The following is a 26,920-nucleotide window of genomic DNA, read 5'->3' as shown; positions in this document are numbered from 1 at the left end:
AGCTTCTTGATAAACTGGTTTTGAAGCAAATATTGGAGTATAGAAAGGAAAATTTATAAAATTGGAAAGGTATACAAAATGCTTCAGGCTTTTCTGTGATTGAAGATACATCTGAGTGTTTACTTGGAGAGCAGTCAGCAGATTTAATTAGCTTGATAGGTTTATCATTTGAAAAACTTACTATGACTCCTAATAGAATGAAACTATATTTAGTTGTGCTCTTTTCCAAGCATGGTAGAAATCCACCTTAGATGTTGAACTCTGAATAACCTGCTTGTCTGTTTGAAAAATGGTTATGTTGCTGTATAGAATATTAAAAACTAATCCTACAGGACTTACAGGAGTACGTTCTATACAGAACTTATAGGAAAATACTTCTGTAAATACTTGATCAATTAGGGTCAATTATTTGTGATATCATATCTCTCTTTCCTTAAATGTATTTTGACACCTCTCAATTAATGCAAGTTGTCACAAAACCTGAGATGTTCATTCACCAATGATATCACAAAATTATATTTACCCTCCAGTTAAAAATTGTTTAAAAATGATATTTTTGTACTATTTTAGCAGTATGTTTCAATGAGGACATAAGCTGGCAGGATTTGTGTTGATATCATAAGCAGAAAAATGGTTAAGCATCTTGAAAGTTGATATCACTTTAAATAACTCTTAGGAAAATTTCAAACTCTTGTTTTCTAAATTCAGTTTATGATCACAAGAAACATAAAACTAGGCTACTTTTTCAACTAAATTTGGTGGTTACTATAAATGTTCAGCCACTTTGTATTTACATGGTCTGGTCCTTTTTCCAGTAAAATAATAAAAGTTTAATTGAATTATTCACACAAAACTCACACTCTGGCTAAAGAATGTATTTGTTGGTATGGAATATATTCTATACTAATATATTTTTTAGAAAGGTAAAGATGATGTTTTGTTTACTTACAGTATTCATGTCTCATTTACATGACACCCTTCAGCACACCAGGCTGCCAAAAGAATTTTTTGCTCTAAAGACAGTAAAATGTGATTTAAATAAAGTCTGGTCTGTATCACTTATGCAATGGCACAATATCCCTAACTTTTTTTTCTTGTCTTGATATGCTCCTAATTGAAAGAAAGAACAACCCACTACACACAAGGAGTGCTTTTCCTTGTGCTTCTATACACACAAGGAAAGAGGCAGGAACCTATGAAGGAAGTAATGTATCTATTCCACATGTTTCACTGATCCTATTTTTTGCTATTGACTGAGCAGAGAAAGTGGATGTCTCCAGAGGCAATGCTGGAGTTCCCTGTTCCACCAAAAGTACAAGTCAACATAGCCCATATTATATACCTTCAAAAAATGTATCTGTTTTGTTTGCTTAGCACCCTACTGATAATTCCAGGATCTATTTAAATTTCACTAAACACGTCCTTGACACTCAGCTAGTCAGCAGTTTCATAGGACTTCTACCCTATTTTTTGGTGTCAGGTAGGTGAGAGTCAAAAGATACCATGAAGAGCAAGCAGAGTGGAATACTTTCAAAGGCAGGGAACTTTCCAGGTGAGGGGAAGTGAGGTTTTCTTCCCTGAATAGATTATGTTTATATTCCATTGATATAATGTGCACACTCAAGGAAACTAGAACTTGACAACATGACAGGCAACACTGTTCTCAGTGCTCCAGCAATGAAATAATTATTGAGCTTTGGCTGCATTATGAAAACTTTTACAGAGTGAGTGCAACAGAGTGAGCTTGAAGATTTCTATGAAGCATTCCCCCAAGGTGTGACAGAGCTCAAAAAAGTACCTATTTAAAAATGTAACAAGCAGGTGGAAGAGGCTGACATCACAGCCTGATCAAAAATGAAATTGATATCTCAGGACAGTGAGAGATGATAGAGTGAGGGAGGAGAAGCTTTGAAGGGAAGTTTTCCCTTTGGAGGGAAAACAGCTAGGAGTGAAAATAAGTACTTTGGTGGAGAGACAATAGAAAGATGTAAAACACCCCAAGCTACCTAGATCATAACAGTTCTTTTTAAATTTGTTAGAATTACTGATCATCTGTTAGTGTTTGGAACATAAATTTAAATATCCTGCTGCAGAATGTATTCTTTTGCACTTCTACAAGGCAAGCTGTCCTTCCAGAATCTCTCTGCATGTGATAAGCAGAAAAGCACTCCCACTGGAACGTGTCAGTTTTTCTAAATCTTTACGATGCAAGAGAGAAAGAGATACATTTAGCTATGATATATAGATGTCTGCATTAATAAGCAGCATCTTTGCTTGAGGAGACTCCCTTGAGGATGCTGTGTCCACATCAATGAAATGCCATCAGACTGAGATGTATTATCTTGGCAGCTGCTCTGAAGTGAAACTCACAAAAATCTGAGATGGTGATGCCTGCCAATACATATTAACAAATAACAGAATGAAAGGATATGCAACAGCAAAGTCTGAGCTGATATAACACAGAGATTTGAGAGACCCAGTAATGCAAGACAGCTCATTCAGTTTGAGGGCTTAAAATCCGTCCTGAGTTTACTAGGTGGTCTATTATTATTGACCTTTTGCTGGTAAGATGGTCAACAATCAGTGAAATCTATACGGACCACGTAATCTAGACTTATATTCCAAAAGTGATTTCAATCTTTCACAAAGCAGTTTAAAATGAATATGAACAAATTTATATAGGATGTTTGAAACAATTTTAAGCCTTATGTACTTTTCAGAGTTTTAAAATATTTCATCATTTTAAATGCAAGAATCATATCTGTTATACTCACGTACAAACATTTCCAGGAAATAATCACCTCTTTTTAGACTGAATTAACTTGTAGATATAACATATTTTGCAATTCCTTAGTTCTTTTTGCTTTTATAAAGAACAGCCATGGAGCAATGGAGGTGGACATGACATTGTCACATCCTTGGGAAAGGACATGTTCTGGCTGTATTATGGCACAGAAGATGCCTGACAGCATAATCCATGAGCAAGTCAACAACAATGTCCTGTGATTTAAATTCCCAGTAGTCCCCATATAATGGTGTACCAAAGTTTCTAGTTTGGTACACTATAATATTGTATCAAAGTTCCACTAGAAACTAGTGTACTCTGGTTTCAAAAGATTTCCAATATGAGATGAATGTAAAGAGCATGATAAATTCAGGAGTATCATTGTTATCTACCTTTTTATACATTTGGGTACTTATGCCTTTATCATTCTAGAATAATCTTTACACAAAGCAATGTTCAGACATCCTAAATTTTACCTTGTATTTTCATATTAAACCCAATGTTGATGTTTGAAAGTGAAGCGTAATTTCCCCTTTAGGATACATAAAATCTGGACTCAGCATCCTACTCTAAAGAAAAAAGTGGTACAACCTTGGTCACAGCATGCAAGAGATAAAGTTTGGAAAACAACAAAGAAAAGAGAGGTAGTGGAAAGAAAAGAATTCATACATTGAGAGTTTAGTTTGAAATATCTAATAGTGGATTTATCCTCAATGATAAAGGGTCCAAGAACCCTCTGCAGCCCAGTGAAACGAAACAAAAAAAAAATTGTGGCAAATGAGATCTAGAGAGGTTTTTCTGCTTCAGTTTGCTTGTCAAAAACCAGGAAAATATTCCATAATCATGTTTACTTGCTTTATCTGACAGTTATCTCTGAGATAATCTTACAGTTATCTCTGGTGCTTATGGTTTTTTTAATCATTTAAGGGTGCTCTGACATCTTCTGATTAAATCATGAGATTATATTAGAAGCACAATAAGCTTGAATTTTGCCAAGTATAATGTTATGCTGGAAGATTACAATGATTTTTGTAGCTGGCTTATGTACAAGTTCAAACTGAATATTCAGCATCTTCACTGAAAGTATGTGGGTTTCCAGATCTTATAGTGAAAATAACCACATATTTTGAGACAATTGGCATATTCATGGAACATCTATGACTTTTGTCAGCTAGTCAGGTTGTTTTCTGTCACATCTGGAATTTCTCATGCTATATCCATGCTATCCATGCTATATCTCATGGCCTACTCAGATAGCTAAATCTCAGGATTGTCACAGCCCTGCACATTCCAAGGGATTGAAAATGTAGAATTTAAAAGAAAGCACACGTAATTTCTGTTCTATATATACTGAAACTCTGGTGAATTAGGTGAAGAATAAAAAGATGAAAGTAGCATATAAGGCAAAAGATTTTGCCAGATAAAATTTTAGGACAATCATTATTTGCATTACTACAAATGAGTGAATTCCAGCTATGTCATGAACTGTTAGATTGTCACATAAGTGATATACTACCTGGTATCATTTTCTTTCAACAAAATTTATGGTTTTTAATGGAACAAGTAAACAACTGGGGCAGTAAACAATAAAAAAGTTGTATCTGTATTTCTCTTTGGGTTTAAGTGGTTCTATTTCTGTTATGTATCCAGGAGCTGATTAGATCAATTGATAGAATCATAGAATAGTTTGAATTGGAAATGAACTTTGGAGATGAGCTAGTTCTAACCTCCCTGGTATAGACGAAGTACCTTTCCACTAGAACAGGTTGCTCAACATCTCATTCTTTGAACAAATTATGGGACTTCCAGAACACCTCTGGGAATCCTGTGCTAGTATCTCATCATCTTCACAGTAAAGTATTTCTTCTTTATATCAAGTCAAAGCATTTTCTTTCAGTTCAAAACCATTGCCCTTTGTTTCAGTTTAAAACTATTTGTCCTGTCACTATAGGCCCCAGTAGAAATTTTCTGTCTGCCTTTTTTGCGAGTCCCCATAAGAAGTTGAGAAGCTGCAATAAGGTCTCCCTGGAGCTTTACCTTCTTGAGGCTTGACCACCTCAACCCTCTCAGCCTTTCAACAGGTATTGCCAAAAACTGCAAAATGTTTATTAGCCAGTTTTGAAAGGTTTTACCATTTTAATCAAGTTAAGTTGGTTTCCAGGTATATTACTTTGGGATTAAAGGCAGGAATTGCTCTGAGTGGATATTATTAAAGAGTCTAAGGAGAGTAGCCCTATTTCTGCACACCTATGACTCAATCTCTTAAAAGTTTTAAGCAAGAGTTTCACCATTAACATGAAACAACAGAAGTTCAACTATTCCAAAACCACTTCTTACTTTCTTCACTATTAAAATGAGGAAAGATGGTATTTCACTAGAACTGGCTTTGTGACACCAAATCTCAGGGTAAAAATTTTTATGTCAAGAGTTCTGCCTACAGGGCTATTTTCAAATACTCACTCTGCCCAGACAAGGATAGAGTTGTAAGGGTTGAGTAGTAAAGCAAGTACAGAGCTAGAGGGTGCATTCTGGAGTGTGTGTTTTCAGCAATTTTGTTTGATCAGTCTTTAGGCTCCCCAAGCATTTATTTTTCTCCTGTTTTACTGCAAAACAGTTTAGCTTCATATACATTATACAGTTGATCAATTGTTTAATTATTTAAGGCTTGCTGTAACTGATATATTGGAATGGTACTTGAGGGCCAGCTATGTCTCACCTGAAATAATTATACTCAGTTTCTTGAAACTGTAATGCTGCCCTTGGCATTCCATGGTGCCATGTGGCTTAAATAATCACATGGCTCTCCCTTTTTGCCTTATTCCAACTCCTTGGATGAATATTAATGACTGGACCTCCAATTCATAAAAAGACATAGGGCATAAAAGTCAGATAGGAAAAGGTGTCCTGCTCAAATCAGAACCTCACACAGCACTTCATAGCAGCTAAAAATGCAAAATACAATGCTGCATTGGCCTCAATGCAATATGTATGTATCCTGTGAGGATGATCTTTCTCAAAGATTTTGCTGCTTTTCAGTAAAGCACTGACAGACAGCTGATTAGATTTATAATCTGGGAAGCAATGGACCATGACAGTTTTTTGCAGGTTGTCAGTTGCATAAAGAAAGAGTTTGGAGCATTTACTTGATCATATTGTGTCTCAGGTACCAAAGCAGAGAGAATGAGGAAATATGAACATTCATTTTTAACTAGCACTTAGAGATCCGTTGATGACTCATTCAATAAAAGGGAAAATTATTACTACTAATTATTATCAATTTGGGGAAATAGATTTAATATTGTTTTATTCATGGTTAAATTCTGATTCCATGTTCCTTGGTGTATTTTTTTTTGTCTCTATCTATTTTGTCTCTAGTTTGAGTCAGTCCTGTTTCATTTCAAGAATATCCTAATTTTATTCTGATAATTTTACTCATCTTTGTCACATTTTCTTTTAGAGTCCTGTGGATACTTACAAGAGCGTCAGTAAGGGCCAAAGGTTCTTGAGGAACATTAAATAAATGAAGTTGGACCAAAACACCATTAGCTTTTCAACCTAAATAAACATTCATGTCCTTGTGGGACTGATGGGTTTTAGCCTTCTCAAAATTAAAATCAACTTTTTTATGGCCCACAGAATTGATAATTTGCAGTGTCTCACCTCTATTCCTCTGTGTGGACTACACTCTGGAAGCTGCATTATTTGGATGGAAAATTGCTAACCAATGCTAAGGTTAAGAAAAAAAAAAGGTGAACTACTGGCATACTGTGGCCTTATCTGTTTTCAGGGAGAATTTGTCCGGTAGAAATTCTGACTTCCATGCAAAATGTATCTTGTTTCTCTCATTTCCCACTCCTTTTCATGTTTTAAACCATTGTATCTTTCTGTTCTATCACATTTAAACATTTTCAGACTGAAAATATCTTTCATTTATGTTTACAGCAAAAAGTACAGCAAAAAGTACAACAAATCATGCTCCTTTGATTCTGTTCATTAGAGGGAAGCAGATGATGGCAAAGCAGTTGTGAATGGCAGCAAAGAGACAATGATGTCATTGGATTCCCAGGACATTAGTCAAGATCTAGTTGCAGTAGATGATACTGGCCACACTTTCCACAGACACAAAAGTCTTCCTCAAGGCACTAAAATCCTCATTTGTTCTCTTGATATTCCCTTGGTACTTAGTTACTGAGTTCAATATGACTATTTTCTGCCATATCTCAGAGTGCTGGAGGCACTTTGCTATCTCCCTTATATCACAGGTCCAGGTTCTGTGCTTTAGAGGAAGATGAGAACACACGATGCTATGTCCAAGAGACAGCATATTCTAGCTTTGCAAGGATAAGACACCATTGCCAATATCCTCCTGGTCATTGCCTGAACATCAGGTTAAAGGCATGACTTTAGCTGTAGATTTTAGTAGTAAATTCATTTTATTAAACTTTAGAGAAAAAAAAATACTGCCTGCAATTTTGATCTTCTTGAGGAGACTTCTGAAGAATTTGCTTTAACCAAAAGCAAATAACGAATTTCATGAAAACATAAAAAAATGTTTTTGTTATGAAAGATAAGATTGCGATGTTCACAGCAGGTCCTTCTCTGTTTGAAGCCTTCAGATGCTGAAAATCAACTTGGAAATTTCATGGGAATGTTTCAGTATCAAATCTTTCTGCAAGGAGAGAGGTATTGAAAGTAAACAGACTTTGTTGTTGAGCAGGGTATTGTCACATAATTATATATTACAGTTAAATGGAGATAACAAAAATATTGGCAGATATTAACCTAATATTTATTAATATTAACCTTATATTTACCTAAATAAATCATGTAAAGCACATAGTATTTTAGAGGTAAATAAGAAAAAAAAAGTAAAAAAATAATACAAAAAAAGTAGAATTTAATTTTTTTCTTTCATACACCACAAAAATATCCTGAAAAGACAGAGAAATTTGCAGAACTTCAATCAGAATTTTCTGCGTTAAACTGCTATACTGAGAGAAAATCAACATAACATCGTTAACTTTTATGCAGGAACAATACCCAAAAGCAAAAATCTGTCTTTAATTTTGCAACACAGAGGAATGAAAAGCTGATAAACATTCAGGAGTCCACTAACACACAAACACATATAGGGAGGAACGTGATCATTTGAAGATCAGCAGGCATCATTGCAGATTTCCACCTTCCAGCCTTGTCAATGTTGTTTTTTACTAACTTTTGCAGCTTATTGCAGATGTTGGTTAAAATTACCTCCATTATTCATATACTTTCCCGAATTACAAATCATACACGTGCTGTGGGGATAGGGATCTTTGCAAAGCAGTTTTTCATGTACATACCAACAAAGCCCAGTGCAAATCTCCTCAAATGTGTTTATCAGAGAATTAAAGCTGTTTGCTAATAACAAATTGGAAATCTGTGGTGCAGAAATATTATGCATAACCTTGTAAATCAGATTAACTGGTGTTCCTTCTTTCATACAATAAATTCCATAAGAAACATCTGTTCAAGCCAGTGCCTGATGATCTGGCAGCAGATCAGAGAGCTTGCTGCTTTCTGCACTAATTTCAGAATCTGGTCCAAGCAGGAACATCATTACTTAGAGTCAAAACTGTTTTACACTGAGAGTAACATATCTGCTCATTGTGGTCCATTACTCCTTGTGCCATTTTAGCCCTCAGCTGTGGTGTGTTCAGTAGCTCCTCTGCTCTCTCTTAAAAGCTGGTACATTTCATAACATTGACATTTCATGCCGCTGTGTCCTTTTTTAAGCAAACACACCATTACAGCTGATGAAGTGATAGAAATGCAAAGAGGTCTGAAAATCAGAGATGTTTGCTGCAAGAACTGATCTGCTTTTTAACTAGTATTTCACTGAATTTGACAAGAAAATTATTAATCTTTTGAAGTCAATGCTATTGGAGACATATCTGTTTAAGACTGAGGGTGTATAACAGTGAGGGCAAAATGCAGAGGAAGGTGATGAGTTCATCATGTCCTCAAATAAGGGAAATGAGCTTTAGATGTAACAAACTCTTGGGAAGGATTCAAGGTGAAATTCTGTTCTGCATCTCAGGTATGGAGATTCTGTCTGTCTTTGTGCTAAACATTTGTTTGCATTGTCTAATGTAACCTGGAACTTGGCTTGTCATGATGGAGTCACTGGAATGGAGGAATGGTTAACTGAGGATCTCAACACATGGAAGTAAAGGACTAGGAAGACAACAGGCATCTAAACTATACTGGGAAATAAGAGGCAATTTGTTCCCCTAACTGCTTAAAATTAAAAGTAGCTAGTTTTGCAGATTAATCAATTTCAAATAATGGAGAAATGCATAATATTTCAAAGGTCCAGCCAGTCAGTTGTCAACAGTTTTGACTGTAATGCCAATAATGGAAAGCATACCTGCCGCTCTATACAAACAGGTTAAATTTTCACAGCTGGTGCTGAGCCATCTATAAGACGATAAAGAAAGTTCTCTATCACCTACAGTTTACAAAATATTCTTTGGGAGATTTTTTTAATTTTTATTTCATTTCCCCTGATGTAAAATCAGCCAGTGGAACCAAAAAGGCTCACAGAAACGTGGGAAGAGAGGTTTCCTAATATATGCAAAGATTTTCTAAATAACCCAGTTCTTTCACTGGAACCTAATAGTACAAAATTTCCTAAATCTGGTATTTGATTCCTTCTCTGGCTCAGTTTCCCACCCTTAAGTGAAGGACTAAATCACTTCCATGATGACACTCTTACTAGGGCTGGCAATTTATTTTTAAAAGTGAGAAACATTCTTTTTCAGGTCCAAAATTACATTGAACACTTGGTCAAAAAATACCCTGAGAATCAGGAAGATTTTCCCTGTGAGGAGAGGGAGGAGATTTGTCTTGGAACTAGATTCGTGAATGAGACTGGCTAAGTCAATGCCAGATTGGAAGGAGCTTTGAGCAGTATATTGAGTGGTAGGTGTCCCTGTCCATGTCAAGGAGGTTGGACTAGATGATATTTGAAGGTCCCTTCCAACTGAAACCACTCCATGATTTAGGATTCTACGATTTAGCGTGTTTTGGGTGGGTTTCTTTGGATATCTGAAAACAAGGTAACTAAGCAAACTAACTTATGGACTCTGTAACACTTGTCACCTCATCTGTCAAAAAAAAGATAAAAAAAGGAAAGATGTGTAAGATAGGTAGGTGTATCATCTCCTGCAGTTGCTGGTTCCACTCCATTTGCTATAAATGGAACAAAGGCAGTGCACAGGAGGATGACTCAGGATCCCGACTGACAGGGTTAAGATCACAATTAGCAAATGTTATAGTGGGAAATTTATCTAGCCTTCCTTTATAAATAATCAGATGCCTGACATTTTGGAAGTTGTTGTGTTTTTTTTTTTTAATATTAACATTTAATATTAACATTTTTTATTTTAATATTAACATCTTTATTTCCATTCTCATTCTTTGCTTTTCTTGTATAAATAGAACTATGTATTTTAGACAAGGTGCTCTCTTACCCTGACTTTGTGTGATGCTTAATGTGGTGAGACCAGGATCTTATCAGGGACCTGCAAACAATATTTAGTATGAGATGAGTTTATAAACATCATAATTAAAGGTATACATAGAAACCAGTTTATCTATCTATCTACTCAATACTTTGCTTTATCAACAAAGTAATATATAATAAATATTCCCCTCATCCCCTGTCTGTCTTCTTCCTTTCTGACTGGTACATACTGTTATGTGTCTGTGTCACCTTTGAGGGAGAAATTTTCTTTAGTTACTACCTCATATGGACACTGCTGATTATAGTACACCATGGTCAGATATTTCTGAAGACCAACTGCTTCTGTGGTGTGGGTTGATTTTTATGATCTTCATTAATATCTGAAGTCAATACAATATGCCAAGTGTATACATGATGGAAAGCACTTTTACTTCCCCAGTCAGCCTCGAGCTTTGCACTTGACAGGGATCTCAGCTGAAATTTAACCTGAGGCTTAAATTATGAAGAATATTGTCATCTTTTTGTACATAGTACTTAAAAAAATAAGTAAATTCAGAGTCTAAGGTTGATTTTGTTTCGTTCTTTCACAATTTTATTTTAATTCTTTTCTCCCTTGTCCTGATATTTACCCTGCCATTTTTTCATAAAAGAATTTTATAATGAAGTGCTTCACTGTTGATGAACACTGCCATTAAATGCAGTATCAGGTCTTTAAACAAATCCATGAAGTTTGCTAGAGCCTTGTAAGTTGGTGTTTTTGAAAAGGTAAAAATAAAAATGAAGTTCTGAGGAAGCTTTAAATACGGACAGAAAAAAAAAGCCCATTTGACATCTAGTCTATTTCCTGCTTCTTCTTTCTGTGTGCTACTTAGTTATACTTTTAATTAAGTCCAGACAGGTTTAGATCTACAATTAATTCATAAAATCACACAGGGAAGGTCTCCTGCCACAGCCTTTCAGACCTGTGCCTTGTGGGAATACGTCTGAAAGGAATGTAATAGTATCTTTCTACCTCTTTTAAAAGTATATCTCTATTCTGTAATGAGATAGAAATTAGCCTCAGAGATTGTAGAGATTGCAGTTTCTAATATCCTGACTTTTTAGAATTGCAGCTCTAAAGGAAAACTAATTGTTTTTTATTACCAGCAAATGGAAATTCCCTAAAGAAAAAGACTACAAGCAATTCAAATCATTAAAATATTTTGCTCTAGCATTGCAGGAAGGAATGTTTTGTTTTACAGAATAATTTTGAATCTTTTGGCTAATTTTCTCAGAATTTTTGATTTAACTATGACAAAGAACATTTTCCTTTTGCCCAGTTTCTAGTCAAGTCAACAATACTTTTAGAAAACTTTACAATGTTTTTGTGTCCTGTCTGGCATCATCCGCACTGTCCAATTAAAAGCTGTTTGCAAATTTCATTAACATTGTGTACTACCTTTTCAGATCATCAAGGAAAAAGCTAATATGATGGATGACAGTGTTTAACACATCACATGAGGCCATCTTATTCAAATTTGAGCATGTGCAGTCAAAAAGAGCTTGAGGTTCTCTGATCACTTTGGCCAAAAGGCTTTTTACTCTTGTGCCCTTGTAGGGGACCTCAGCACTCTGAAATAACCTGCATATATTTTTAATGCCCTCTTAGGCAAAACCTATCTGAGGTGCATAACCTTCCAAAAAACTGAAATGAGGTAAAACTACTTCCTCTTGAAAGAAAAACTGAGGAAAGAGCTCAGCCAACCATATTTCACTTCTGCAAAAAGTAAACAAATTTTTGTATGAAATGAGTACTTTCCATCCAGTATCATAAAAAAGGGACAATGTAGTCTTAAAAATAAATCATATGAATCCAATCTAGAATCTAGTTCAGAACATTTGTTTGAAATGAGTGACTTTATATTTTATTAAGGAGGTTATGAAGTATATTAAGAGGATATGAATCTAACTTCCCCATGTTAGGTACAAACCACAACTTAAATCATCGTTCAAACTGTATTTCTCATTTGCTATCCAGAGACATAAGCTCAATGGCCTTCTCACAGATCTGCCTTGATTCCATTTTTAATTATATTTCCAGTGATTTGAATTATGACAAACAGAGTGTGGTTATTAAATCTGTAAGGAGTACCATGTTGGATGACACTGCTCCCAGAACAGAATATTCTAATGCTTAAACACTGGATGAAGAATGACTGACTGAGAGCAGTTCTGCAGAAAACAAGACCTAGATAATTAAAATGGATCACAAGTTACACTTGAGTCAACAGTGTCATTCCACTTTTAAATAAGGTAAATATCCTACTGAAAATACACAAAGAGGTCACGAGTTTTTGAGGCATGAAATAGTCTTTCAATTCTACTCTGCCCAGGCAAAGTACAAGATAGGAAACTACCGTATCTTGAAAAAACCTGCACACAATCCTGTCTGGACAACATAAACTAATTGACAATCACTCACAAGCAAACCAGAATACTGGACTTGTTTAATCTTTAAAAAATTACAACACAATCACATGAGGTGATTGTCTTAAAAACTGTCTTAGAAAAACAGGTAAAGAACCAGGGAAGAAAAATGAAAAGACTAATTTGGATTCAGACAGATTGTCCAAGGTAGCCATGAAATCTCAACTACGGCTCAGAGCTTTTGAAATAAAAATGATCATGCAGTTTTTACTAACTAATTATGCTTTTTCTCAGCTTAGTCTGAAATTTGGAAAATCGCAGAATGTTAAGGTTGAAAGGGACCATAGTGGGGTCATCTGGTCCAACTTCCCTGCTCAAGCAGTGTCATCCCAGAGCACACTGTACAGGATTGTGTCCAGATGGTTCTTGAATATCTGCAGTGAGGAAGACTCCACACCCTCTCTGGGCAATCTGTTCCAGTGCACAGTCACCCACACAGTGAAGAAGATAATATTCTTGCCTTCAACCCTGCTCTGTTGCTATTTTCTCCTTCTTCAGTTTCTGCATCTCAAAGCTGGGGATCATAGTGTCCTAGTGATATCATGTGAAGGTACATTTCAAAAACCACCTCTACTCCAACAAACTCAAACACATTTTTCAAATATTCTTGTGGAAATTCAATCTTTGTTATCTACCAAGAGGCAAAAATTATCCAAAATGTTCCTGAAATGAGAACATCTGCAAGTAGCTGGTCCCACAGCATTGGTCTTCTTGTCCTTCACAGTATACTCGAAGAATTATAAATATACCCCAAGAAACTTCATATTGTCCCCTTCAAACACTTTTGACAAGTACTCCCAGGAAATACAGTCAATAGACCTGCTTTCCAGTTACCATAATAAATATTCACAGATTCCTGATAGACCTCTCTGTTCTCCAAGTTCATACTGAGAAAAGTCACAAAAGTCACTCTTGTCCCAAATAAGGGTTCTGAATATGAAAGTGCATAATCATTTGAAATGAAAATAGCTCTTTGGAGTAGCCCTGACATCTTCTTCAGCTACTGTTGGGAAATTTTAGGCATTGTTTTTTAAATGAATATTAGAAAAACAGTGATTGTTACTACAATAAACATGATGTGATCATTATTACAACAAAGTCAAAGTGAGTTTTGCGAGATAAAACTGTCATATTTCATTCAGTCCCACCAATGTAGATGGTGGTCTTTTACTGCAGTTATCTGAGTTTTCCATAATATGTTTGTTCTTGCACTATCACCTTCAGGGAAACACTTTAACCTTCATTTCATATTTGAGGACAGAGGGCAGAGAGAAAGGCACTTAGCAGAAAACTCAAGATTAATTGAAGACCTTTGGAATCTAATAATCTCTGAATTATTCTTCCTTTTGCTGGATGAATTCTGGTTTTGCTCACTTACTGCATCAGTAAAATAGGACATCATGTGTCTTTCAGGAAAGACCGGATGCAAACCATAGCAGAGTTAAGAATTAATATTACATGAAGTTATGCTCCAGTTTGTGAATTTACAGAAGTGTACTGCTGTTCACTTGTAGAATGGACCAACTCTTTCGAGAAATACAATAATTGATAGCCTAAATTAGAACTGGGACTAGTGAATAAACCACAGGCAGATGAACTCCTTGGGAATTCACTACATCCACAATGAAGGATTCAGAATCATAGACAGAAGAGTTCCCAGTGCAAAGCCCTCTCCGGTCTGTCTTAACTTTTGTCTCCTAGAAGAAACAGCATGGAGTCCAATACTGTCAGTCTCAGGTGTTCTCATTTCGTCTGAAAACTAAACAAAAAAAAAGAAAAATGTAACCCTGAAGGAAAATGAAAGAAAAGTTGAGCATCCCCAAAGTCCACTAGGAACTGTTCCTTTATTAAGGCAAATGTCTTAGAGTCAGGTAGATAGAAAGAGTTATTTCCGAAACAGAAAGTACAGAAAGATCTTAATCTCTCCAGTCTGAAAACAAGGAGAGCAGTCAGCAATGGCAGCGTGTTTCTGCAAGAGCTGTCAGACTTTAAATCCTCTAGTAGACATTACCATCATGTAGGACTTCAAACGTTGCTCAGTGGACAAGAGCCACAAAGCTGCAGACATTCCAGTCAGCGGGAGGGATCAAAGGAAGCATACAGAAAAGGCTGTCTCCACACTGTTCCCTTTGCTCACATAACAGCAATGTTTAAATGAGTTTCTCTTTTAAAGTTATGAGGTGATAATTTTAAAATAAATAAAAGTGAGGTGCATTAAGCTGTGAAACTAGGTCATCATTATCTTGAGAAATTAATTTATTATTTCAAAATAGCTCAGAGAAGATGAGAGAGAAGAGACTTTGATATCAAACTGATACTTATGAGCTCTCTTAGATGAGGAGATAATGAACAGATTTGTTTAAATTAATTAAAGTGCAGTTATATTTGGAGTATATTATATGCTACTTTTCTAAAATAATTTAAAAGTTGGTTAGTTAAACAAGTACCTTATGAATAGACCTGGTCTAAATGCCTTTGGATGAGAACTTTGAGTCAGAAAATACCTAGTAGTTTAAACTAAATCTCACAGAAAAGAGTGAATTATTTTCCTAATTACATAAATTAAACTTGTTTTTAAATGTTCAAATATTTTTGCTTATTACTCTAGAAATAAAAATAGTTTCCTATTTTCATTTTTCAGATTCAAAATACGTTTGATTTTATTTTACTTTGCAGAAAGTAATATGGTTTTATATTAAACGATAAAATGGTTGATATCTAAATCAAATAGTATAATTTCCAGACATTATTTCAGTGGATTGAATTTTAAGAAGATTAGAGGGTGGGGGGTAGGAGGGGTGGAAGGCCTTTGGTCAGCTAACATTTTTGTCATTATGAAAACATTTAATGTCCTCAAAAGTAGAAAACTAAAAACCTAAAACCTCTTCACAGAGAGGAAATTAGGCTCATAGCTAGCATGACATCATGGTAACTCATGTTTTTCTTTATATTGACACATCCTGAATTGTAATAGGCAACATACAGAGGCATAGGCAACCCTTTGGGGTCTGAGTTTTATGAGTGCTTGGTAATAGAGAAATGCTGTTTGAAGAGCTTTTAGTTTGAAAAGATAAGATTAACATCCAAGAAAAAATGCAAATGATTCTACACTATCATATGGACAGCTAAGGACAGAGTCCCAACTGCAGCCATCATGTCCCCTATGGGGCCTCAGACTTTAGATTTTGTTCTTTGAATCACTTTGAGACCGTCTATGCTTACAGAAGGCAAGTACAGCAATTTTAAGGATGGAGTAAGCATTCCTAATTTAATCCCTTATGGAATTTTTGCCCTATGCCACTTCTTTGCTGAGCAGGGCAGAGAGAAGGTTTCTCCAAGCCCAGCAAACATTCCCTGTCTGCTTCACTAGAGAAGTCATTTCTTTGGAGAAACCTTCTGTCCATACAAAAGTGTGTACATATTTATACTTTTTTCCATGAAATTCAAATTTTCATTTTCAATATTTTATGAGGAAAGAACCCAAAGGTCTTGAAGCTGCTATCTAACACTCAAGATGATTGAAGTGGAACAGTTCAGTCTCCAAGCGCTTATTAAGAAAAAAGCTGGAAATATTTAAGTGGAATATATTTGGAGGAACTATTCTCATTTGTTTTTAAGGGATTGCTTTCAAAATGAACATTTTATTTTACTTTTTATTGTTTTATTCATATATATTTAATATAGAAAATAAAATCCCATTTAAAGTCATTTAAATAACATATTTGGATCAGATGAAAAGAAGTTGGGCTTTCTTTCTTTTTTTTTTTTTTTTTTTAAACACACATAAGCAACTCCAGAATTTCAGGCATATGTGTTTTGATTTCATATGGTTTGTACCCTTTAGTATAAAATAACACTCTATTGTCATGTTCTATTTGCAGACTTAACTACACAGAAGTCTGTGATTTTGATCATGTTATATCAGTGGCATGTGGTTGCTGCAGCTGCTCAAAAGACTTGGTTTATGCCCTTATTCTTGGTAGTGAGGTACTTTTAAAGACCCATAGTCACAAGAGTAAAATGTGGTGAATATCTAGCACATAGTGGCAGGTACTATTGGTGTTTTTCCATGATTAATTTGAATTGGCACAGTCAAAAACACCTTTAATATTTCCATTTGGGAAACACCCCCATATCCTCAACTTTTGGGAAGATCATCCTGCTAATCAACCAACATGTTGCCTTTCATAAATATACTGTATTACTCCCACAGGCATTTTCAAAATTATACCAAAGCTATGCCTTCTTTTTTTATACTTCTGACAAAGTTCATCCTTTTGGTGCAAATAGAAACTAGTGGAAAATGAAGCCCTGCATTCCCTTTATTTCTTGCAAAACATATACTGCAAATTTTAACCTGAATTGACTTCTTTTCCGTGGCTCAGATACAACAAAGAATATTATTCTGGTTTGTTCTTCCTTGTCTAGAAAAATAATGAGAGCGTTTCTGCTTAAATAAATATGCTTTGTGACAGGTAGGATTATTACCAGCCTAATGAATGATATAATGCATTTCTTCGGTTTCACTCAAGGCTCCTCTTCTTTTACTTTGTGAATTTTCACTGTGACCTGCCAGAAATAATTCTACATCTTTTATCTCTCCTAAAGGTTGATGCTCACCTATGGTCACTGATATCTCTTAGACAAAAGAACTATCTGATAACAATTTGCATGTACAGCTATTGATTAAAATAAAAGCTCTTTTTATGCAAAACGACATCCCAAAAATTCCTGGGCAGGAGAAAACGTAGTTTGTTCTCCCATTTGGCAGTAGAGACTTTTCACCTCCTATTGATAACCTTTGAGGTGACATGGCAGATGTCAGTACATTTTGCTAATTATTTTAAGAATTGAAACATTGTTTTGCTGTATAATGCACATAAGATCTTAATGGTTTACAGTTGGGTTGTTTAATTGGCTCAATCACTGGGCAGGAGGGGAAGTAAGAGCCACCTGCAGTTTGCCTGACCCTTTTCTATCAGATTGAAATATTATTATGTGCTGTACTATATTAAGCTGCATCTGGAAAAAAAGCACAATCTGTTCTTTTTAAGCTTCTTAATAGTTTCTAGTACTGATTCATGGGAAGTGGAACCAACAGATTGTTATAGTTAGACTGTAGGTGTGGACACATATGCTTGAGTTTTGAACAAAATTCCAACTCTGCATTAGGGATAACTCTTCTACACGATGATGTAATTGGTTTTTTAAAAAAACATGAAGAGACATATGGGAGTAGCTTTTGACTGGGCTTAGGGCCAGACGTTCAGGTAGGCAACATGCAGGATCCAGGCCAGTATTTTACAAGAATCCAGCTGCCATTTGTTGCCAAGAGGACACGTTTACAAAAGCTATCTACTGCTAATAGCTCTGATTGCAGCACAGAAGACAAAGTTTCAAGAGGATAGGAATACCAACTAAAAACCTGTGATACCTCCTCCAGCAGAACCAGTTGCAGTATAAAGATGCCAGTTTTCAAATACTGAAATAGAGATGGAGTATGGTGGGACAAGAGGAGCTGAATTTAAATTGACTGTACTTGAGCTCCAGCTTGTGTTTTTTGTGGTGTCTTTTCTGATGAACTGGAATTAGGCAAGCAAGAGTAAATCAATCTCTCCCTTCTGTTGAACATTTCCTTCAAAATTTTCTTTAAATTTAGAAGTGGAAACAAAATAGCTACATGGATAATTTCCCAAGTACGTAGGCAACTTTCATCACATGGGACTCACCAACGAATGTTAGTTTCCATCTTAGGAGTTCTGAATTAATTTTCACTTGGAAGTGAAACTACAAACTGCATAAGACAGTTTGTCTTAACCATTGTCCATCAATTTGTGCAAATCTTGAAGGCCTTATATCCTTTCTCCTGTGGCATAGACTGGGCTGAACAGTGAGAATTGCCCCGTTGGTGGAAACTTGCTCTTGCTGTGGCAGTTTTGGTAGTACTACTAAAGGTATACCGAAGAATCACGTCCTTAAGGAGGTCAGTTCCATACAGAAAGCATGGAGATCCTCTTCCACTGTGAACCTCACATCTCATCCCCAAGGAAATGACAGAATGTACCTTACCTGCTTTCCCACTCTCATTCCTTCAATGCTACATGCATACGTTTATGGGCATGCATGTTTTATTCAGAAAGAGAGCCCAGAAGAAATTTTTGCTACTATATGGTGAAAAAACAACTTAACAGAAAAGATTTTCTTTTTCCATCAAGGAGTGTTCATTATCCCCACAGCATAGCTCATATGAGATATACATACCTCATCAAACCACTTGCACAACAGGAGAAATCACTATGAATAATTAATTGCGTGGAGTTTAATCAGCAAGGCAAGAGCACCACTGGTGTATTTGTATGAGTGTCTTGAAGCAAAACTGCTTTCTGTTTTCATCAAATCTCCCTTCAGCTCATGTCATAGGGTTGTAGTTTTCCCAGTTGGAGACCTCAGTGACTCTCAGATTTGGATCGCCAGGGTGTATTTTCTTCCAAATGTTAAGAACATAACATTTTACTAAGTACTCCTGGTAGTTCAACATGTTTCCTACCATTTTGGATGACACATAAGTTTTTGTATGGTTTCATAAAAACCCGTCTTGATGCTTGATGAAACCATGGTGTTTGTGCTCAAGCTGATTTTATTTGATTGGAAAAGAGTTAATGCACTTTGTGCTCTCTAAAAGACCTGCTATTTTTCATTACTGTAATTAAACCTATTCTCAACTTTATACCAAGCCTCAGGATAACAGTTTGAATGCTAATAACACTTTCAAACAAATACTGCAGTATCTGGAACATAGAAGATATGCAGATCTGTAAGTCAACTAGACCTGGCTGGGAATTTTCCACTGAGAGTTTTTTGACAGAGGATGAGATCTTCAAAATTTCAATGTCTTTGGGTGTCATAATTTAGCCCAGCCAGCAACGAAGCACCAGGAAACCACTCGCTCACTCCCCTACCAACATGACTGGGGAGAGAATCAGAAAGGTAAAAGCTAAATAACCCATGGTTTAAGATAAAGACAGTTTAATTAGTGGAGCAAAAGCTGTGCCCACAAGCAAAACAAACAAGGAATTAAATCACTGCTTCCCATGAGGTGTTCAGCTTTATCCTGGAGACAGCTTCAGGGCCCCATCAAGCATAATGCTGATTTGGGAAAACTAACAGCATCACTCCAAACATCCCTCCCTTTCTCCTTCTTCCCTGAACTTTATGTACTGAGCATGCTGTCATATGGTCTGGAATATCCTTTTAATCAGCTGGGGTCACCTGTCCCAGCTGTGTCCCCTCTCAGCAGCCCATGCACCCCCAACATCCTCGCCAGCACAAGAGCATGAACAGGAGAAAAGGCCTTGTCTCTGTGTAAGCCCTGCTCAGCAACAACAAAAACATTTCCATGTTATCAACCCTGTGTTCAGCACAAATCGAAATAACCACTGTGAAGAAAATTAACTCTACCACAGCCAAAACCAGCATATTGGGATATACAGTTTTTCCTCAAACTTTCATCTTCTAGCAAAGATTGACAATGTTTCCTTGTTCTTTTTATTTTCTGTTAGAAAAAGTGAAATAGAACATTTAATGTTGATGCAGAATGACCTAAATGAGAATACTTTTAGCCAAAGTAGTTTATTTCCTGTTATACAGCGTAATTTTATTTTTGAAGGCCTCTGGGTCTGCTGGGAGTTAAATATGACTGACCCCCATTTTTCCTTCAGACTGACTTTGGCAGCTATAATACATGTTTCATGAGACACTATGGTTTTGACCTCTAGCTGAACTGTTTCAGCATCCCATGGGAATCACTTGATGCTCATGTACCACAGGAAACACAGTTTGCCCTAAGGGCATGGCACAGGAGTAAGCACTGGACTCCTGATTTACTACTCTCAGGAAGTACTGCAACAACTGAGTTTAAATGACATTTTGTCCAGGCACAATTTGCATGGTGATGTGGTTTCCATTAGGCCTCATCACAACAAGGAAGGAAATGAAAGTCCCTTTAGGTAGAGAGACCTGCATTCAGGTTGCCATTCTGGTTGGGTGCAATTTGGAAATTTAGTGGTCTCAGGGTCTCAGTGATTCCTTCCTGATGCAAAATGAAGATAATGTTACTTCCTGTCTTCTTGTTCATTGTCTCTTTTGACTATTTGGATGGCAAGATCCTAAAACTGAGCACTTTTGCATTCACATTCAGTGCTGAGTGTAACAAAGCTGCTGAGCTGTAGCACCAGAGTGATAGGGATGGCTCCCCAGATGGGCAAGATGAAGGCTTGATGGCTCTGATGTCCAAAGTAAAAAAAAAAAAAACCAAACAGATGACAGTCCAAATCCATGTCTGATCCTCAGTGCTCCACATACATTGTCACTGTCAGTGCTCCTATGTACTTGTAATTCTGCAGGTAAGAGAGAGAATTTTTCTTACAGATTCTTCCGTTTGAAAGCTAACAAATTTGTGAAGGATCAGCGGTTTCTTCCAACATCATCACTTTACACTCACAGTTTTATTAAGTAATTAACTGATTGTATTTCTGTGGAATATTACTGAGAGTTTAAGACATTACTTTTGAGGAAGATTTCCTGCCTCACAGGCCTTCTTATTTAAATGAGACACGAAACAGATTTCAACAGCCAGATGGAGGAGCACAGGGAACCAGACACACAATCCTGGTCAGGATGACTGTCAGTGGTATCAGTGCATCCACTGTTTAAGCACTGGGACTTTTACGTAAGCCTGGCAGTGAAGAAAGTTTCTGTGGTGAGACAGAAAAAAGGAAAAAAAGTATCTGTCTGTTAATATCTATTACCAGTTTATCCCCATAGAGGAAGAAGATATGGAAGGAAAAGATGAAGTTTTTCCCAGTGGTAGAAATTTAATCCAGAACAAACAAACAGAAAAAAACCCAGAAAAAAAATATTAAAGCACATTGAGTTAATCTGTGCTCCAGTGATCCCTGTAATGCTAATCTTCAATTTTATTATTCATTCTCCAGTAAAAAGTTTTTCCTTGAGCAAAATAAATTTTACTTTTCACTCTAACTGAAATAAAAACTATTGCTTTTCAGATTGCATTATGAATTAGGTGATGTTACGAGCTTTATTTGCATGTATTTAAAGTAGTACACCTAAAAACTAATTCTCAATATATATTTTTCAATTCATTGAAGTGTTTCACAGTGCATTTGGCCACATTTAATCCATTTAAGAGAATCAGAAGAGATTACCATTTGTGTGTACATTGTTGTACACATTGTGGACCAGATCCTCACACATAGTGAGGTACACAACCACCTTTGGTTTAAGCAGAGATGCAGTCTCTTGAAGAGTAGTGAATTTTCTAGGAAAATATTTTGACCTTGTCTTGAAAAATTGATTAATTAAAGGGTTAAAGTGATATTGTTAAGATTGGTACAGTGATCTCTCTGCAGAGGTTCAACACATTTAAAATATCTGACATTTCTGAAGAGAAGCTGCTGCAGATTTTAATGTACGCATTTTTGTTTCTGTTTGTATTCAGGAAACTACGGCGAAAGTGGAATGGAAGCTTTCAAGGATATGGCGGCCAAGGAAGGGATCTGCATTGCACACTCCTACAAGATCTACAGCAACGCTGGCGAGCAGAGCTTCGACAAGCTGCTGCGAAAGCTGCGGAGCCACCTGCCCAAGGCAAGGGTGGTTGCGTGCTTCTGTGAAGGCATGACTGTGAGAGGCCTCTTGATGGCCATGAGGCGCCTGGGACTGGCTGGGGAGTTTTTGCTGCTGGGCAGGTGAGTAGTACTGTGCAGTTATAGTTTTAGTCAGCAGGGCAGAAAAACCAAAACCGTCCAGTTTTCTGGACATGGAGTACAAGAAGCACAGACTCAGCCTCTCCTGTACCTGTGCATATCTAAAAGATGGGAAGTAATGTCAGCTTTGTTACAGCAGTACAAACACTACAAAGACATGCATCATTCTCATGATGTGCCAGGCAAACAGGAGTCTGCTTGGCCACTCCTAGCAGCAGTAAGGGAAAGATGGCACACAAATCTTACATCTGTCACCCATTTTGTTCACTTCAGTTTAAAATGCACTGTGTGCACATACAGCCTGAAACTGTGTCTCATTCCAGTAACTCTGTCTTAAGAATTGCCGATGTGGCCTCTGGGTGTACCTGAAACAGAACTCCCCAAAACAAAGTTTGTTAACTATCACCTTTTCTTCCTGAGCCAATGTGCTGATGTGCATACTGTCCTAAGGGAAATATAAAGGTAATCCTTTCTCTTAGCTCAATGATATAAGTGTTTCTTAACTACCAAAGGAAGAAAAGAAAAATCACTTAGTGTGTGTTCATCCAGAAGGAAAAGATGCTGGTCTCATAAGCAGAGAGGTTATTGATGTGAACCTAAAGGGATCTTTACATTTCCCCCTTATTCAACAATTGGATTCTAAGCAAGACAGGAAAAATTATGTATTGAAAACAGAATGGAGTATACAGGGAGTCAATTAATGCAATTCAATGCTTTTTCAGTGTGTTATTACAGGGATGACCTGTTGCTGTCCCAAGCATGAACCCTACAGGAACATAAGTAAAATGGTGTCAGGGAAACCAGAGGTCTTGGTAACACCTCCAGGGAAACTTCCAAGGATTATTTTGGATGCTGGGAGACTGAGTCTGTCAAACTGGTAGGACACCAGCCTCTGTTCCCAACCTGCCCTGTTGCACACAGCTGCTCTTCCCCCTTGGGCAAAGGGGGAAGCAAACAGGCAACAACTGTGGCTCTTGTCTCTGCCCTTATTCTTTGACATCAGCCTACATTTTGGTATTTTCAGATGGGAATTTCTTAATTCTTTCTCTGATGCATGGCAACCTTCTCCACCCTTCTTTTCAAATACATTTTATCTGTAGGGACTTCCATGGGTTGTCTTGATCCTTTTCTGGACAGACACCCAAAGGTGAGATTCACCTAAACATTTTTAGATGTCTATAATTTAGACATTTCTATGTAGCTATCAGTATTTTCTCTACAGTTAATAGAGCAAAATGGGACCTTCTTAGGTCCCTTGTTGGTCATGTGAATATTTCAAGTAGCTCAGAGAAATAGTATTGTAGAAAAAGGCTTGTACAAAGACTGTCTTGATCACTACCATTTGTGGAAAAGCCTACTTGTCAGTTGTTTAGAGTAGACTGGAGCAAATGCCACCCCCAGTGGGATAGGATATTTCCTATCTTCTTCCGTCCTAAATACAAAAATTGTCAACTATCTGCAGTAGTATCCAAATTTAGAAGCACATAAGCATTGTTTTCAAAAAAAAAAGTTGGCCCTTTACTACTCCAGACTGAACTGTGCATAATTTTGTATGGGCTTTATGTAGAACAGTGCTAAATTTAACCCTCTGAGATGCTTTTATGAATAAGGACTTCAGGAACTGCTGGTTGTAAATAAGAGCAGAGCAATACAGATTATCTCTTTTAAAAAAGCAGGGTCTAAAGAGAATAGGCTTTGAGGCTTTGCTTTAAGATTTTGTTTATTTGTTTGTTTTGTTTCTTTGTAAAAAATACCTGTTTCTAGGTGCAGTGGGAATTGTCATGAATAATTATAAAAAAGTTGTTATTCAATATATGACTTCCATTGAGTAAATTGAGAGTGACAGCTTCTCCTAGAAGCCTAAACCATAAAGTCTTTCCAATTGAAACAATTGAACTTTTGATTCTACCTGACCATTTGGGGAGTACCCATGTCTGTGATAGTACTTCACAATTTAATTGTGAAAAATTCTGCATTAACGGGGAGTGTTTACAATGAAAGGAAAAGGAAAGTGTAGGGATTTTATTTCTATGCTTTTAATTTATTATCAGAGATTCCAAGGTAATGGCTGAGAAATGGCTACTCAGACATAGCTTAATATGTCCCCAGCCAGTAAGTGCTGCATCAGACAAGGATAGCTGGAGAGATATAATCTCTCTACATTTGGCTCTGCACTTCAGAGATCCCAAGGGTCTTGGAGCATCCTGTATTTTTCAATAGATCTGTTTCCAATTTGTTATCAAAATCAACTGTAAGCCAGGGAAAAATAAAACAAAAGAACAAACAAACAAAAACTAACTAGTTTTGCAACTGAGGACTTTTGTTAGGCCTTGAGTGTCCTTAGTCTGTAGAGCAGTGTTCTATGTTTGTCATGCAGCAAGAATCCTGTGTAGCGTATGGGAAGTTGTGGAGTGACAGTGTTCCATAAAAATGTTCATTCTTACAGAAATGTTCTCCTTCCACTATAGGCTAATCTCTAGGTTTTGAGGCAGAGGCAAAAGAGAAAAGCAAAAGAAAAAACAGGGAACTTGCAATAAAACTTCTTGACATAAATGGGGTGAAAGACACTGACATCATGGTCCAGTGATAACCTGAGTTCCTGTAGGGATTTAAAGCTCTGTTTTCCAGGACCTTGAAGTACTGTGTGCTTTCTTTGTTTTGACTGTTTGGCTCTGTTGTCTGTGAATATTTAACTGTTGGTCAGAAGCTAGGATTGTCAATTGGTTCTGCAGAGAACAGTGTGAAACATTGGCCTGGGATGGATGTGACACCAGTACAAACCCAAATCTCATACAAGCAGATTGTATTGGGGACCTTTTCGTACATCATTTGTAGGGGGAAAAATCAGTAGACAGATTTTGAGAAGAACAGATGGTTCAGAGTGCTCTAAGGGGAAAGAACTACATCTGAAATCAAGGAAGGCTAATGAAATTAATTTTTCTTGCAATGCTATGCAGGATCATGGACTAGGATAATATTTATACTTTCATTCATTGTCTGATCCTGGAGTTTCTCTGGGCTGACCATTGAACCGAGAAGTCTATAAAAAGACATTCCAAGTGCAGTGAGAGTACTTTTCACTGGAATGCAACGAGCTTACAAGAAAAACTCCATCTACTAATGAATATGTTTTTGTTCCCCCACAAATTCTTCCCTCTTGTTTTGTTAAGTGGAGAATTATTTTGTTTCTTTTCGAAATGCACAGAAAGATCTAAAGCCACACAGTAGCTTTATGGGAAACCATAAATACATCAACAGCTTCACTTTTTCTTTGTTTTCATTTATGTTCCATTTTTAATTTGGATTCACCCCTAATGTTTTCCATCCAAAGCCTTGCAAAAATATGGGGATTTTTTTAAGCTATGAATTTCTCACAGCATCCGGTTTATGCTCAGATAAACAGAAAATTGATTGGCCAAGGGGAGTGCATATCACATAAATTACCTTATTCAGCCCCAGGGGGAGGAAAAAGATACCTTTCAATAAACTCTCCACTCTTGACCTACTATGCAGGTTCTGAAATTGCATTGCCTGCCTGTGACAGATATGCAAGGTGGTGTGTCATTAGTGATTGTAACATTCCAGAGTTTTTGATTCATGAAAAACATTTCAAATGCTTGGCAAATATTTACTGCATGCATCTTGAAGAATTGGACTTACCTCAAATATAAAGGTGAGTGTGCTGACTTTCAAGGGTGAAAAAAATGTTATTTTAACTTAATTGTTTTTCAGCTTCACCTATTTGTCTCCACTGCTTCTGTCATCCATAGATTATATGCCAGGAGATAAATTCATTCGAGGATAAATAATACGTTCACGTTGCAGAGTAATTTTGAAACAGATTTCAGAAGGAAGCATGGAGTATAAATTATGTAGATTAAACCAGCTTGGCTGTACATGATATTCAGCTGTTCCTCATTTTATGTAATGTTCAGTCCCAACAGCTGAAACTTTCTTTTGTGTTGTATGTCTACCTTCATCCGGATCCTCCAGACCCCTAGTTTCTGATCTTTGGACAAAATGTCTGTGATAATCTTATTTGATGCCTTTCATTTGCAGGGTTTCCAAAACATGTCTGAGAATGACTAAGTATCTTAGTGCTCCTTAGGTCACATGATTTTTTGTAATAAAATAGAAACTATTAGTTGCAACAGAACTTATGAGTATTGACTATTACTGTCCTAAATGAAATGGATTCAGAAAACACTACCACAGCACTGAATAGTTATATTATTTTTTTGCTTGTTGGAATTATTTTATTTTATATCAATTAACACTCTTGGGATGGGACTCAGCATAATGTTGGTGACAGCAGTTACCAAGGGATTATTACTAAGAAGCAGATGGGACATAGATACTCTGTTTTGGGGTAGAAGAACA

The 26,920-nt window shown here is 36.5% G+C and overlaps 1 protein-coding gene across 3 annotated transcripts in view; it reads left to right on the top strand.

The window, feature by feature from the left end:
* The window catches only part of GRM5 (glutamate metabotropic receptor 5), a 232,389-nt gene that overhangs the window by 79,695 nt on the left and 125,774 nt on the right, over positions 1 to 26,920 (top strand). For all 3 annotated transcript variants that reach the window (XM_063394460.1, XM_063394459.1, XM_063394458.1), the window contains exon 2: positions 22,273 to 22,522. In XM_063394460.1, the coding sequence (XP_063250530.1) occupies positions 22,273 to 22,522 (250 nt within the window). The remainder of the gene's footprint in view (positions 1 to 22,272; positions 22,523 to 26,920) is intronic.

This window comes from Prinia subflava, chromosome 3 (assembly GCF_021018805.1).
Source record: "Prinia subflava isolate CZ2003 ecotype Zambia chromosome 3, Cam_Psub_1.2, whole genome shotgun sequence".
Classification (NCBI taxonomy): Eukaryota; Metazoa; Chordata; class Aves; order Passeriformes; family Cisticolidae; genus Prinia; species Prinia subflava.
This window is presented reverse-complemented; position numbering and strand designations above follow the sequence as displayed.